The 16,314-nt window shown below is 32.5% G+C and overlaps 1 protein-coding gene across 3 annotated transcripts in view; it reads right to left on the reverse strand.

The window, feature by feature from the left end:
- The window catches only part of kn (EBF transcription factor knot), a 379,602-nt gene that overhangs the window by 196,636 nt on the left and 166,652 nt on the right, over positions 1-16,314 (reverse strand). For all 3 annotated transcript variants that reach the window (XM_072538021.1, XM_072538019.1, XM_072538018.1), the window contains exon 7: positions 12,318-12,386. In XM_072538021.1, the coding sequence (XP_072394122.1) occupies positions 12,318-12,386 (69 nt within the window). The remainder of the gene's footprint in view (positions 1-12,317; positions 12,387-16,314) is intronic.

The following is a 16,314-nucleotide window of genomic DNA, read 5'->3' on the forward strand; positions in this document are numbered from 1 at the left end:
GTACCAGATAAAAATTAATTATTGTTAAAGGTTTACATTTCAATTATGAACCTTAATACTACATTCCATTTTGTGCCTCATTATCAAAATATACACCGATTTAATAAAAGAAAAAACCACAATAGTTATTTGGACAAGCATAATATTGAATCTTTTATAAAAAAAATTTTTTAGAACGCTCAAACAGTGCTTTAGATTTCGTTATACGGATAACTCTCTGGCTACCGGGCAAATTCGGTACCAAAATATTGGTAATAAAAATTTGCACAACTTTTCTAAGTAAACTTTTTAACTGAAGTGGGGAAACGCATAAAGAAATAAGACAAAAGAAAAAAATGATTTAAATTATAAAATTTGAATGAAATTATTTAACTCGCGATATATCGTTCCGATTTAAATATTTCGATTTCTAATTTTGACACAATGGACATTTTCGCAAAAAATGAGGATAAGACGTATAGGAATTTCTTTTGTAGGGTAAAAAGAAACAAGGTGTAGTTGCAATTTATGTCAAAGAAAATGAAATGTATTCTTATCTTAATCTAAACGAATAAAATATACCTTCAATAAAAACCAATATTTTAACGTATAAAGATCGGGTAAGGGTGACTTTGACTTGTTTATGGTGAAGTTTGAGAATGTCATAACGTCCTTGCTTAGTAAAGCAGACAAACTGATCATACTTGGTGATTTTAATATAAATTTTAAAATTGAATCTGACCCTTCTTTTGATATTCTAAATCTATTAACATCTTTTGGTCTAAAAGTAACTATAAACGGTTATATTAGAATCACATTTAAGTCTAGTAGTAGCACCGACACCATCATGACAATTTTTTCTGAAAATATCTATAGGGTGGGCGCATTGTTTTTCTGACCATCGAGCTGAATTTTTATTTATTGACTCTAAGCATAAAGTTGTTGACACTTATCAAACATTTCAACGGTTTATTACTTCTTCTGGTTTACAGAAGCTTAAACGTGCGCTAGCTGGTACAAAGATGGACTTTTTCTATGATATTTGACAGTCTTTTATACCAAAACTGATAACAATTTAATATTAAAACATTTTTCACTAAAAAAGTATGACAAAATGCTGAAACACACCCATGCAATAGTTTAATAATGAATAAAGGTCTTATAGATCTAATCTTTCTTTTATCAAACACATTGCAGATGAAACTTCTTCTTCTTCTACGACACTACAGCAACAATTGGGCCTTGACCTCCTTTATTTTTTGAATCCACTGCTGTCTTCCCAGCGCTTTCTTGGCTCTCCAACCGGTCTCTTTTCCTGCATTCTAGAATTCAGTGCTCTGTTTGGTAGCCTATCCTCTCCCATTCTGTTCACATGTCCGGCCCACTGCAATCTTTGTATTTTAATGAAGTTTGACAGTGGTGCTTCCTTATAAACTTCGTTGTTGTATGGACTTCTGAAGATTCCGTTTTCAATTACAGGTCCTAGTATTCTCCTCAGTATTTTCCTTTCGAATGTATCGAGTTTGCTTTTGGATGTTTCTTTCAAGACCCATGCTTCACTGCCATAGCATGCTGTTGGTCGAATTAAGGTTTTATAGATTCTTATCTTTGTATTTCGGTGGACATTTTTAGACCAAAATATATGGGAGAGGGCAAAATAAGCTTTGTTTGGCTGCGTTATTCTCTACCTTATTTCTCCATCTTCTGATCCATCGGCATATATTTTTACTTCCAGGTATGTAGACTTTCCAACCGTTTCAATGGCATCTTCATATATAATATTTTGTGGGACTACATTTCTTCTCGTCTGTATCATTATTTTTGTTTTTTCTGTGTTAATTTCCAGACCTAGCATTTTTGTTTGCCTTTTTAACTCTGCCTATGTTTCCTGTTGATGTTATACTCATAATATTAATATCGTCGACATAAGCGGCCAGTTGAACAGTTCGGTTGGTCAGTAGGTTTCCCCATTCAGTTTGCATTTGCCTAACCCATCAATGTCATATTGCTATAATTTACTCAAGATCTGTTTGACTATAAATATTTGATCCAGTATCGATCTTCTCCATCGGAAGCCCGTCTGATACTCTCCAATAATATTTTCTGCTAGTGGTTGGAGCCGCTGGTTTATAATATACGTTAGGACTTTACGTTACGTTAGGACAGGGAAAATTGGAGAAAACGGTTGAGTGAAGGAAGACAGTGAAAACTGTGGAAATCCTTAGTAGTAGTAGTACTTTATATGCTGTACATAGTAGTTTTTGCACTGGAGTTTGTCTCCTTTCTTAAATATCGGGCATAGTATACTTTTCTTCCAGTCATCGGGTATTTTATCTTCTTGCCATATGTCTTTAATTAGCGCGTGGATGTGACTTGCTAGGTGGTCGCTACCTACCTTATACAATTATGCTGGTATTTCATCAACTTCCGGGGATTTATTGTTTTTCTGGGAATTAATAGCTTCTTGGACTTCCTTTATGGTTAGAGCTTATACTTCATTCTATACTTCATCCTCTTCTACGTAGTTTGTACCCATTTCATCTTCCATGTCTACTTGTGTACCAAGTAGGGTCTGGAAATAATGCTTCCAGGTTTCTGTGACTTTCTGTTGGTCACTGATTATTTGCCCCCTTTCATCTTTATATAGACTTGTTTGAGGTTTATACCCACTTTTTATCTCTTTTAAGGTATTCGTAAGCCCCTCTAATTTCGTTGTTTTTAAAATGTTCTTGCATTTTTTCTATTTGTCCATTTTCATAGGCTCTTTTTTAATTTCTACATATCTTTGTCTGCTTTTCGTCTTGCGACTTCAAATGCAGATGCCACCAAGGATCCTGATTTGTTCAAAGTATGTAAATAAAAAAAAAATAAATATAATCGGCAATTACAAAATGTCAAAAAGTCAGCTTACTGTGATTTTATTACTAATTTTAATAATAAACCTAGAGACTGCTGGAACATTTCGGAACATGTTCCGAAAGAAACAATAAAAGATCCAGTTCGGTACAACCTTATCTACATCCAGAAGAAATAAATAATTTTTTACTACAATTGCAGAGAATGTAATTACATCTCTTCCCACTATTAATATCGATGTCATCTTCAATTATAGAAATTATCATTCTCATATCAAGTCCTTTTTTTTCGTTCCGTTATGGAAGAAGAGGTCTCTCAAATAATAAAATCTCTTAGTAATTCTAATTGTAGGGTCGTTCACGAAATTAATAGTAAAATTACAAAAAAAAACTTTTAAAACTAGTTTTAACACCTTTCACTCATCTTAGTAATTGAATTCTATCAACTGGAGTATTTCCGGAAGTACTAAAATTTTTAAAATTACTACCCATCTACAAAAAAGATTATTCCTCAAAAATTGACAAATACAGACCCATAAACATTGCTTCTACTTCTGGGAAAGTGATTGAAAATATTATCAAACAACTATTTGATTCTTATTTTTAGTCCAATAATTACTTTAGCAACTCACTATGCATCCTAAAGTGCTCGGCCTATCACAAACGCGGTATTTAATGTGGTGGGCGAGGTGATTGAGAGGCTTGAACGCGGCAATCGCATAGCAATTTCTCTTTGCGACTCGTCGAAGACTTTTGACTGCGCTTCACACGACATTTTATTTCACAAATTAATTTACTATGGAATCAGAGGTATCCCTCTTAAGCTTATAATTTCTTATCTATGTGGCAGACACCAGGCGGTAGTGTCTAAAGGTCATCTCTCCGATTTTCTATCCGTAAAGCGTCCCACAAGGTTCGGTCTTAGTACCTCTTTTTTTAATTATTTATGTCAACGATTTGCCTAAATTCATATCTCCGTACAAATCCGTACAATTTGCAGATAATACGACGTACGTTATATCAGGAAAAAATTATTGAACAGCTAAGCTGTAATAGTTAACTACAAAACATCCATTGAACTGCTTACCGTGACTTTGCCATAAATCATTTTCTGTTTAATACGTGTTCTTATTTGAGATATACAGTGATGAGTGTCTTACCACCCGGCAAAAGAGCGGAAAGGATAGAAGATAGATTAAGTTGTGAGATAGTACGAGATAAACTAGTTTTAGACGTGGCTATTTGACTTCAGTCATAATTATACGGATGACCTCGAAAATATTTTATTTTAATAATTTCTGATGTTAGAATAAATGATTGAATAAATTAAGATATATTATAGTAAAAAACATTAATTAGTAGCGATATTAAATTATAAATCTTTAAGTTAGTTAACAATAAAAATAACTCAACTGAAATATTTGACTAAACTAAAGGTAGGTATGTTCGGTCGGAAAACAATTATTGTATGTATAATTGGTGTAATAGTTAGAGACGTGGTCTATTGACAAGAAGGTTGGGGTTCAATTCACACCAAGGATAAAATTTTTGTTTTATTCAATCAAAAAATAATAAAAAATATGATACATATTAGGTATCAAGTTTCCGAAAAACTCATTATTTACAATTTATTCTTATTCCAAGGTTATAAAATAGAAATACAAAATAATTCAAATTCAATTCCAGTTTAACAGTCTTCAGTTGTGAATGCAAAATAATCCGGTGAATCTCAGTGTTAATATCAATTCCTCTGTATAGGTCGATTTACAGTTCTCTGTCCTCTGAACAGTTTATTTTTGTAGAATTTTTACTTATTTAAACATTCTTTAAACGTTCTTTTAATTTTGAAGAATTTTTACTTTATTTTCGAAGTACAACGATACTGTTTTTTCAATAAGATATTTATGTTTAACTTTAAACACTTCTAATACTAGTAACGAGTGACATAAATGTTTAGTGATTCAAAGCAAAACGATCTCTGCATAATTTCAAATTATTAAAAAAAAAGAAAGAAAACCACAATGTGGATTTTGAACTCTAATCGTCTGCGACGTCTGTCTCGCAGTGTCGAATTCTTACCACTAAGCCACGAAAGATTGATAGATAATTATTCTGTGACAAGAGTGTATAAAACTCCTCAGATCATAGTAGAAATTATTCTTGGTTAATAATTTAAAACTCTAGATTAAATAATCACTATTAATTAAATTATTTTATTCACATTTTTGCTTTTTTGTGGTCAATCAGTTTTTACTTTATGCCAAATTAAAAATGGAAATACGTCACACAAACGACGTTACACATAATAATTATGACCGAGGTGATTTAGCTCGAAGCTAACGTCTAAAGGTGTGAGACTATCGATAGTGGTAATGTAATGTAATGTAAATTATAGGATTCTACCGATTATTTCCCACCTCTACGAGTTTCATCTCTTTTTATTTCACAAGGTAACTATGTTTTCTATCTCTTACGTTAAACAGCCGGGTGGTAAGACACTCATTACTGTATTTAAATTGCGTTTTTTATTCCTTTTTTAAATATACTATGCATTTTTGACTTGCTATAAACAATATTTGTATTTGTTAAGTAATTAAATAAATAAACTCTAACTCTATAGGGAAGACATTGCAGTTGTGTTAAAAATGTGTTTAGTTGGATCAGGAATGGATTTTATGGTTCCAAAAAAGGGGAAAAAAGCAATAATGTTCAGGACTGCATTCACAATAATATACTAAATCTACTTATTTTCTACAACTATTTATACAGAACACAATTTTCCAACAGATTATATCCCTGACATCATGGACCAAACTTGCAAAATTTAATTACACATCAATTTATTGGTATATTCCATATATTAAGAGCGTAGGCGCAAAATTTCGGGCCAATTCTTTTTAAATGCATTCATTTTTTTCGAATCCTGAGAAAACTAATAAGTTTTTTTGAAAAATTTAAACGCAGAATGAGAGAATACATTATTACTGAGGGCCAAAGGTCACTGAAAACTTCTATAATGTTTATTTTAATAAGTTACAGGGGTGAAAAAAAGGAAAAAATTTAGTGTGATTTTTAATTTCAAATATCTCATTCAAAAAAATTTTTTGTTTATTCTAAGGGACTTTCGGCCCTCGGTAATAATGTAATCTTTTATTATGTGTTTAAATTTTTCAAAAATATTCGTTAGTTTTCTTAGAATTCGAAAAAAATGAATGCATTTAAAAAGCATTGGCCCGAAATTTTGCGCCTACGCTCTTAATATACCTTTGCTGATATAATATCGTATATCGATCGATATCTTCATTGGATGATATGATTTTTGCCATCTCTATCTATAACTGACTAAACTTACATAAGGTCTTAATATATATATATATATATATATATATATATATATATATATATATATATATATATATGTATATATATATATATATATATATATATATATGTATATATATATATATATATATATATATATATATATATATATATATATATATATATATATATATATAGCATATTAAAAACTTATAAACTGCTCGCTTGTTATGCATTTAACTAAATATTAAAATGTATTTTCCTGACTGCTATTAAACCCTAATATCATTACCAATGATATCCAATACTTAAAGTAACTATTCAATTTATGTGTAGATAGTATCAACTTGTCTAAAACAAGTGTTACAAGCACTATTATGACGCTTTCCAATATGTTTATTTGCTTTAGGAGTCGCTCATTCACTGTTACTAAACGACCAGAAGAACACTTACACCAGTCACTAGTAATGAATGGTTAAAAGTTCTCGAACGTGACATCGCATGTTCACATGCCATGTTTCTATCCTGCCATTCCAGCTGCAATTCACTATAAAAAGCTCCTTGCAGAATAGTAAAGTTTTACGTTTGTGCAGATATCCGTTCTTTCACAGTCTTATATCCGTTTCGATATTTACTGCCATAAATTCTTATTAAGCGGTAAAAAGTTTCTAAGATATATCAAATTTTCTGTTTTGTTGAATATCACTGGACTTTTTAAGGGTTTTATTTTAAATGGACATTGTTTTTAGGTAAAAATCTTCATTTATTTTATTGCTAATTCAAAAGCTATAACAAAAAGATAAAATTATGTTACAAAACAATTATATTTAATTTATAATGTATAAAGTAAACGTTATTAATTTCTCAGGTTTTAAAATACAGAAATGGATCTAGACAACTTTCAATTTAATTGGGGGGATCTACAATAATTGATTGGCAGACTGGTACAAGTTAGCCAAGAAAAAAGATAATTTTCTAGAAAAAAAAACATATACGTTTATAGTGATTGTAAAATACAAACAATGTCAAGAACCTCCAATAGATCTGGATTTTTTTGCGATGATCTGATATATGCAAATATCTCAGATTATTTGAAGAGTGGAAAGCGCCAAAAACAAACTGTTGAGATGATCTAGAAAAAGCAGTATAACGAACTGAAAACATTACTGACAAAAACTGTATTTGATCTATCTTAAAAGAGCTTATTGCAAAAGTAACTTCCTATAATTCAAAAAAATATTTGAAAGAAACAACTTAGGAAAGGGCGTAAGTGTCTTAGCTATTTTAAATATAGCTTTGCTGATATTTAAGTTTGTAATGTTAATGTGCTCATCTAATGCGGATTTAACTACTGCATGGAGGTCTAAAGACACTCAAGCTTTGGTTACCACCTTGCGTTTTTCGATAGACGTAACGTCCCGTTCATAGGGCATAAAACTATAACCGCTTACAAGAAACTTTTGCTCATTAGAGAGAAAAATGCCGTAAGCTACTAGAACCATCACTATAAATAGTAAAATCCTATTTTTATTCTGCCTCCCGCAGTTGTAACATCATATTACTAAGGGCTTCTTCAGAGTCATCTCGAGAAGACATGAAGCAGTTTCGTTGGTTCCACAAGAAGCTACTCCTCACGCCTCATACACATATAGGCCTCACCCGTATCACTACCATGAACTCCTAAGTTATAGCAAAATAACTGTGAGAGATAGAACGTATCGTAATGGGTCAATGATGGAACAAGCATGACCAAGCATGACCAGTCTGGAGCGGTGCGGTAGAGATAACGGCCTATAGGAGCCTCATAACACAAGTGAACAGAACAAGTCTGTTGCGAGTGGCATGCGCCTACAGGCAGCCTTGTGGACCATCACTGGATTTGTTCCGTTGCATGTTTTGGCGGTGGAAAGAATAGAGCTCTATGAGAGAAGAGGCCCAAACCTTACTATGGCCGAGAGAAGACAGGAAAGGGAAAGATCAATTCAAAGATGGCAAGAAGAATGAAACAACATAGAGGATGTGGCATAGTGGACGAAAATTCTGATCCCGAACATAAGAGATTGGGTGGACTGTGGCCACAGGTGACTGGATTATTTCCTGACGCAGGTGCTCATAGGACACGGGTGTTTTAGGGCCTACCTCTCTAGATTCGGAAAGTCTGACACAGGGGAATGCCTATACTGTGGACACTCGGAGACTGTGACACATACTTTGTTAGATTGCAACAGATGGAGAGTAGAAAGGAACAGAATGGAAAGAGAAACAGGTGTGAATTTTGTTACAATGAGAGAAATTATTGAAAAATGATTAAAAATAAAGCAGGTTGGACTAGCGCACACAACTATATCCGTTCAGTGATCAGGAAAAAAGAAGAGAAAGAAAGACAGCTGGACCAACAGCAAAAGTAAGTAGGAAAGATGCTGGAAGTTAAAGCTGGAAAAGTGGTCAAACTGTATGAGTTAGAATGCGTGAGTTAGACTGTGGGGAAGGAAAAAGTGCCTGTCTGGGAGTGATGCCGCACTAGGAGCGATGAGAATCTTCTACGCTCTACCTGGAACGAGACATGGAGTTTCCTTGCTGATGAATGGAGTGTGGATGTGGATGAATGATGAATTAAAGAATGAAGGTAGTACTTCGGAAGTGATGCTTGCCTTACAGCGGCCATTCCGCTTCCGGATGGCTGGATGACAGAGAAGGGTCTGGTTTAGCAGCTAGACGTTCTACGTAGACTCGGCGATGAGAGGGCATTTTAAAGTACCTCGGGAACTATCGCCGAAAATACGAATTTGGAACGAATCCTGCACTAAGGTCAGTCAGGCGGCGTTGTGGACTGAGATGTCTTTTGAAGATTCCAGACGAAAGAAAAGGTTAGACGGAACTTAAAAAAGACGATAGGCAATGAGAAAAATCTTTATTGGAGAAGTCTGTAGCAATTAAATTGGATGGAAACTTGCAGAAAAGTTCTGCTAACATAAAATAGTTTTTTGTACTTCTTAAACTTAAACAAATAATATTTCCAATATTTTTTTAGTGTTATTTTATTTGGGTTACGACTAAAATATTAAATATATTTTTACTTGCTGTTGCATTTCTAAATTATAAACTTAGATAAAATGAAAATATCAAATATTATATGTTTTTGTTGATAGTGATTTAAGTACATACACAAAATTATTCTAACAAATAATTTTAATTAGAATTTTGTTTATCAGTGATAATAATGTGTTAGAAATATTTTAAAAATTTTAATATCAAGAATTCGGTATTATCAAATCTTAAAGAAGAGATTAACATCTTTTTTCATAAAATAAGTCTCATAAATATTGTTGTTGAATTCAGTATGATACTTTTCTTTTGATTTTCGTGAGAGCAACTGCACGACAATTCCTTTTTACTACAGAATTATTTTTTAATCTCCTTGTATGTTTATTTCACTACAGCTTTTATAAACTTAAACTATTAAAGGATGATAACTACATAAAGTTCCAAAATTATTGTAAAACATCCTTATACCAGAAATGAATTGTTCTCCATTTTTTTGAGACTTTTTGTAGTGTATAAACGAATTGGCAAGCTATATATGATCAGCAGGAATTTCTATTACTATTTGCAATAGAGATATCCCGATATATCCACCGCAGGAATGCCTTCTCTCCCTTTTCCTTTTCGGTCTGCGCCGATTCCCCTGGGACGCCATTTTCTTGCGATTTCCCCGCTATCAACGATACAAGGTCCGCGATGGAAGGCTGCCATGGACTATCGATGTAAGTCGATCGTTTTTGTTGCATACATGGTGTGACAACACAAAATGGACTCACTATCTTTAACAATTTTGCTGATTAAATAACAATACGTTATTTTTGACAATATTTTGTATATTTGTGTCAAAGTTTCACAGCTTGGATGTCTATTATAATAGGAATTGTTTGTGCTTTAAGGTTGTTATTAACATAAGTAATTACTTCACCACTTGGTTTTTCCCGATCGTTTCTATTTTTATAAAAAGTTGAAAAGTTATTAAATGTATGACAATGTTGGTCTTTGAAATTTGTTTCTTGAAGACAAATAATAGCAGGTGAAAGATCATTAACTATAATTTTTAGCATATCATAATGGGTATAAAACCCGTTTATATTCCATTGTAATAAATTGAATATTTATTTTGATCTTAATTAAATGTTAATCTCCTGGGATAACTCACTCGAATTATCTGTGTCGAGTTCTTCATCCTTGTATTTGAGTTTTCTCAGTTGTTTCGTTAATTTCTTTATTAATTTTTACATTTCAATTTTAGTGGACGCTCGGATATGAGTGGATTTGTGTCTGCGTGTCTGAGCTATATTATTTATTTGTAACATTGATAACATTTTCAGCTTCTTGAAAGTTTTCAAGTTGAAACAGTTGAATAAATCAACTGTTTTTTCGAAGTTTAAGAATTTGATTTTCGAAATCGAATAATTTTTTAATTTGGTAAAAAGAAATACGAATAAGACTTACAATCAATTTATTCTACCACCTAATTCAAGATTTGTATTCTTTAATTGGTTGCATTAGGTTTTCTAAAGACACTGTCGATGTTTTTGTTTTTATTTTTTTTGTTTCTGGGTTGACTTTAAAAATACATTGTCACTAACTAATGTCTGAATGGGGGGTGTTATTGCTTCAGATATAGTTCGTTTAGAGGATGATTTTGATGTATTTTCCTCTTTGGATATACTTAATTCTTGTGGTGCCGGACAGTGTTTATTTTCATTAAGAGTGCTAGAATAATTGTGTAGACTGGAAGATAAAGACTGTTTGGTAATGCTTGTGTATTTTAGATAGTGCTGATATTGGATTAACTCTAGTCGATGTATCGTGCGTTATTAAGTTGGTTAAAGATGATGTTTTTGAAGATGACGTTGAAGTATTTGATATATTTGTAGAGGTACTCGTTGTTGAAGGTATCATAGCAGTCGTTACTGCTGAAGATACTGTAGTAGATTCAATTCTGTTTGAAAAGGTAGTAGTTGGGACAGCTGTATCTGAGTTATTTACAGTTACTGAGCAACTACTGGAAATGTGGCCATGTTGTTTGCAATGGACATATACATTGTCTAGCTTTGAAAAAATTCGATTGTTATTGTCATCATACGTTATAACAATGAAATCGTGAATTGGGATTGTGGGTGAGGATATGTAAATATGTCGACGGAAACTAAGTACATGTTTGTATTCCGGACTGATGGTTCCTATTCACAAAAATAATATCGATGAAGTTAGTTATAGCCCCAAAGATAAAAGTTCTTTCTCTGTCTTTCGCTTGGAGTAATTAGACTACAGACTTGAATTTATATATTGTTTACAGTAATGAAACCTCCATTGTTTGAAAAAAAAATCATCTACGAAATAAATAAATACAGATGCAATTGTTGGTGATTCGTAATAAAAAAAGAGTATGTTTTGGACTAACTAGGGTGCCTATCGCTAACAGATATTTTTTTAATTTGACATTATTGAGAGAATTAAAAACTAGTGCTTGTAGTTTGGATGGATAGATTGGTTCTTGTTGTTTACTGGCTGCAGCTAAGTAAGATAAAACTGGTTGTGAAGTAGATTTAGATATTTATCATTATTCTCAGTAACATCAAATTCCGTTTGCAATTACCATTTGATTATCCTAAAAACGAACCTGTTACGCTTCAGATTTTAGTAATTACCTTTGATGATAAAAACGAATGTCGATAAATGGCTGTTATAATTAGTATAAGATACTGTGATCACATATTACTTTAATAATAATATTAAAATATGTACTCACAGATCTTATTTCTTCGATGCAAAATAGACTGACACTATAACACTGTATGATGGTGCTGCTTAAGAATTTTACGATTGTTATTACTATGTAAATTTCACAATTTGCCAGGATCGATCTAAAAACTTTTATGTATATTCAATATCGGCCTGTGACCACTCATTAAACTGAAATGTTTATAGTTAGTAATAATTCGTGGTGAAGCTATTCATTTGTCTAGAGAGAGCTACAGAAAGCAATACTGCAAAATGAGTTTCGTTAGAATTAGGATCAGGTTTAAGTGTAAAACATCTGAGAAATTAGAGCAACAAGAACACTAGGAAACAAATTATTATCGTTTTTCAAACTACTTTAAAACTACTTACCGGTCTATTATCACAGGATCTGAGGGTGTTTCGTTTCGGTTTCCGCAACTCTTTTTGTCACAACACCGACTGAAAAAACAAATATGTGCTCAAAAATGGTTAGATTTAAACTTAAACATAATTAATAACTAGTATGTTATGAGGGATTTGTCTAATTTACATTATCAGAAATAAAATTGCCAATAGTAGAATAACAAAAACATTTCTGAAATCATGGAAAAGTATAAGTACAGTTTATCAAATTCTTACAAGACATCCCTTTCTTGTCTATTTTATTTGTTAAATCTCTGCTACTTTATTTTTCCATGTTTTCATAATATTTTCCTTTACATTATTGTTTTCGGTATATTTCCGATTATCTGTATTCATTTATTCTTATCTAATTATCCTGTTGCTTTATGTTTTTTATTCTAGACCTAACTATGTCCAAAACTCAACATTGTTCTTTTAACTCTAATAAAAATTTACATCATGACCGACTGGGTACGGATTCGACTAAATATTAGAAGAAAGTAGAAGCTTAGCAGCGTTATACAATATAATAAAATATAAAGCTGTCTCAAATAAATTAAAGGGATGCTCTATATCACTGTCCAAAGATTGGTCACATTACAAGGATATGAACTTCTTTTTCTTCTTCCTATTTATAAGCAACTCTGCTTGTTCGTTTGCGGATTAATACTTCTATGGAAAGTTGTCACTCCATCTTTTGCGCGGTCGTCCGATTCTTCTTATGCGGTTGGTGACTTATCTCTTGCTATTTTGACGACACGGGTCTCCTCCATTCTGTTTATGTGGTTATTCCATTTTTTTTTCTATTTTGTGTCCATTTATTTATACACTAAACGTTACATTTTCCTCTAATGTCTTCACTTCTCTTTCGATCTCTCAGCATATTTTCGTGTAATTATTCTCAGTACTCTTATCTCTGCCGTTTCAAGTAGCCTTTGCGTTGTCGCTGTGTCGGGTCTCGTTTCTGAGGCATATGTCATTATTGGTCTTACACTGGCTTTATATATTCTTGACTTCAGCCTAGTGTTAATGTCTGTTTCACCATATAGTGTTATTAAGGCATCCTGCCAGTCTATTTGCTTTTTGTACTTGATCTCTCACTTCTTTGTCCAGGTCTCCATAGCCAGACAGTGTAATTTTCAAGTATTTTATTTCCATAACTTATTCAATACTGATGCCATCAATTTCTATTTTACATCTAGTTGGTACTTTGCTGACTACTATTGTTTTAGTTCTCTGAGATGAGATTGTCATATTAAATTCTTTTGCTCCTATGTTAAATCTGTGGACCAGTTTTTGCAGACTATCTTCATCTTGTGCTATCAATATTGCGTCATCTGCGTAACGGAGTATTTTTATTTCTTTATTTCCCATTCTGTATCCCCTTTCTTTGTTAACACTTTTGACGATTTCATCTATGGTTAAATTGAAGAGCATGGGGCTCAATAAATCTCCTTTTCTTATTACGCTACCCATTTCTATAGATTCTGTAAGTTGTCCATCTATTCTGACTTCCATTTTGTTGTTTTGGGAGATGTTTTTGATAGTTTTTGTAATATTTATAGGAACTTCTCTATTATACAGAAGATGGAATACATATTAGAGTAATGTCAAACGCTTTTTTAGGTCAATCAGACACGGAAATGCTGGTCTATAATACTCTAATGATTTCTCAGTAATTTGCTTTATAACGAATATTGCATCTGTACACGATCTTCTACTACGAAAACCCTGTTGTTCATCTGCTAAACTTATCCTCTGATTTAATAGCACTTGTAAAATTTTAGTTGTAAGTTTGTTAATTGTTCCGTCATTGATACTCCACAATATTTCAGTAATTCGTTTAGTTACCCGTCTGTGAACTGTGGACACCAAACAAAGATTCATAAAAGAAGTTTGTGATATGGGAGAAGAAAATACTACGCCGGAAATATTATAAATGTTTTACAGTTCTTCGATAACGGCTCAAATTGCATTCCAAAGAATAAGTTGTCTGGGTCATGAAAAAAGAATGCATGAAGTGAGTGCCACAAATTACGCATTACGATAAGATCAAAGGAACGTAGAAAAAAAAATAGGAGGTACTGGCTGCCAGAAGTGGAAGAGAATTTAGACAATAACAAGAATAATGTTAGAACATAAAAGTTCTTCAACCAAGGCCTACAGCCATATGTATTATGTGTATATCTAAGTCAATAAAGGTCTACGTCAAGGATACTCTATTTTGCCAACCTTGTTTAAAATATATGTTGCAAAGGCATTGAAAAAAGGGAAGCGCAAATGTAGAGAAATTGGTGTAGACCTTGGACAAATGTGTTTATATGCTTGCAATTTACTGATAACCAGGTCATCATAGCGAATGATAAAAATGATCTGGAATATATGGCAAAGGAAACTTCAAAGGAATATAGAAAGTGGGGGTTGTAAAATAATACAGTATATGCCAATAGGAACCGATATGACAAATATTACATTAGAAGATAATGAGATAATTATGCACTGTGACCAATGGACGTAAATTGGAGTGGTTTTCAACTCGACAAACTAAAAAAAGGTAGGCTGGTTGAATAATATACTCCGGAGACAAAAATAGGGAAACATGACGTATATGAAACGTATATGAAACTCTTATTACAGTTGAGTCCATGGTTTTTTACCCGTGCGTCATCATTTAAAACATACGAAATAAGTCGGAAATTTACTCGACGCAATAGCAAGTGAGAGAAAGTGGCTACTGCTATAATCACGGATTACCTATTTTAAACTTAAATTAACTACTAACATAACTATTGCTGTATAAAAATTAATAAACTTGTAGAATAGCCATATCTTGGTTCGTATAACAATTAATGCCATATCTATTATTATTAATGAAAATGTTGTTCGATAACGTTTACCTTAATTTATAAACTGGAGCTAATGTAAAATATAAAAGAATCAATGGCAAATCAGTTAAAATACACTTCATATATTCTCATCTTGGATTCTTGATACGTATGTAATAATTTATACCCGTGCCGCCATGATATTCGATAAAAAACCACCGTCCCTCATCAACAAATGTAGAAAATTTGCTTCTCCCCCTTCTTATGTCAAAGAAGTTGACGTGGCCGACTCGATGATGTAGTCACGAGATTCCCTAAATATTCTTCCCCCGATGTTAAGGGCTGTCGAGAGGTAAATAGCGGGGCAAGGGCGGATACTTTCCCCAGGGAGTCTGTCTTTTCCCTATTCCCTTGTCTTCTTCCCATAACAAACATCGTTTTCATTCGGGGATCTCGCTCCTTGCACACACCATTTCTTCTATGCAACTTCATCGTTCAGGCCTACAGGGTTATACTTAGAACTCTTAAACTATTAAGTTATTAGAGATTTCGGGATATAATCAATGAAATGGAAATTGTTTTGTTTAAGATCAAATAAAAATTAAATATAACAACTTCATTTAAGAAATGACTAAAATGTATTTGAAAAAGAATAATTAGCTCCAGTTAGAATTATGTTCAGACTAATATTATTTTAGGTAATGAACGCATTTTTTTTTTAATTTGTATCCCTGGGGCAAATTTCCGGTACCACCTCGGTAGCTGGCAGCCAAGCCACAACGGACTTCCTTCCTCTCATATCGATAATCTTTTCTCGGTAAAATAATTCTTCCACCAATCAAATTAATTTTATTTTGCTTCTCGCCGATTGTCAATGTAAATAAACAATTATTATGTTTATTTTTTATACCTAATTTTTAAATCGTTAAATGTGTTAAAATTTAAAACATTTAAATTTTGTTTATTATCGATCGTAGATGTTGAGCCGTGATTCGAATGTATATAAAAAGTATTCTTTAGACTATTTGTAAAACGCTCATTTAAACTTAATACAGAATGGAATAAAAAACTGCTAGATACATAAGTCTAAACGGACTATTCCGAGTTCCAATATCGAAAATATATCATTGACATCTTTGTCGTTTAGGCACAATCCTATG

The sequence above is a fragment of the Diabrotica undecimpunctata genome, chromosome 7 (genome assembly GCF_040954645.1).
Source record: "Diabrotica undecimpunctata isolate CICGRU chromosome 7, icDiaUnde3, whole genome shotgun sequence".
NCBI lineage: Eukaryota > Metazoa > Arthropoda > Insecta > Coleoptera > Chrysomelidae > Diabrotica > Diabrotica undecimpunctata.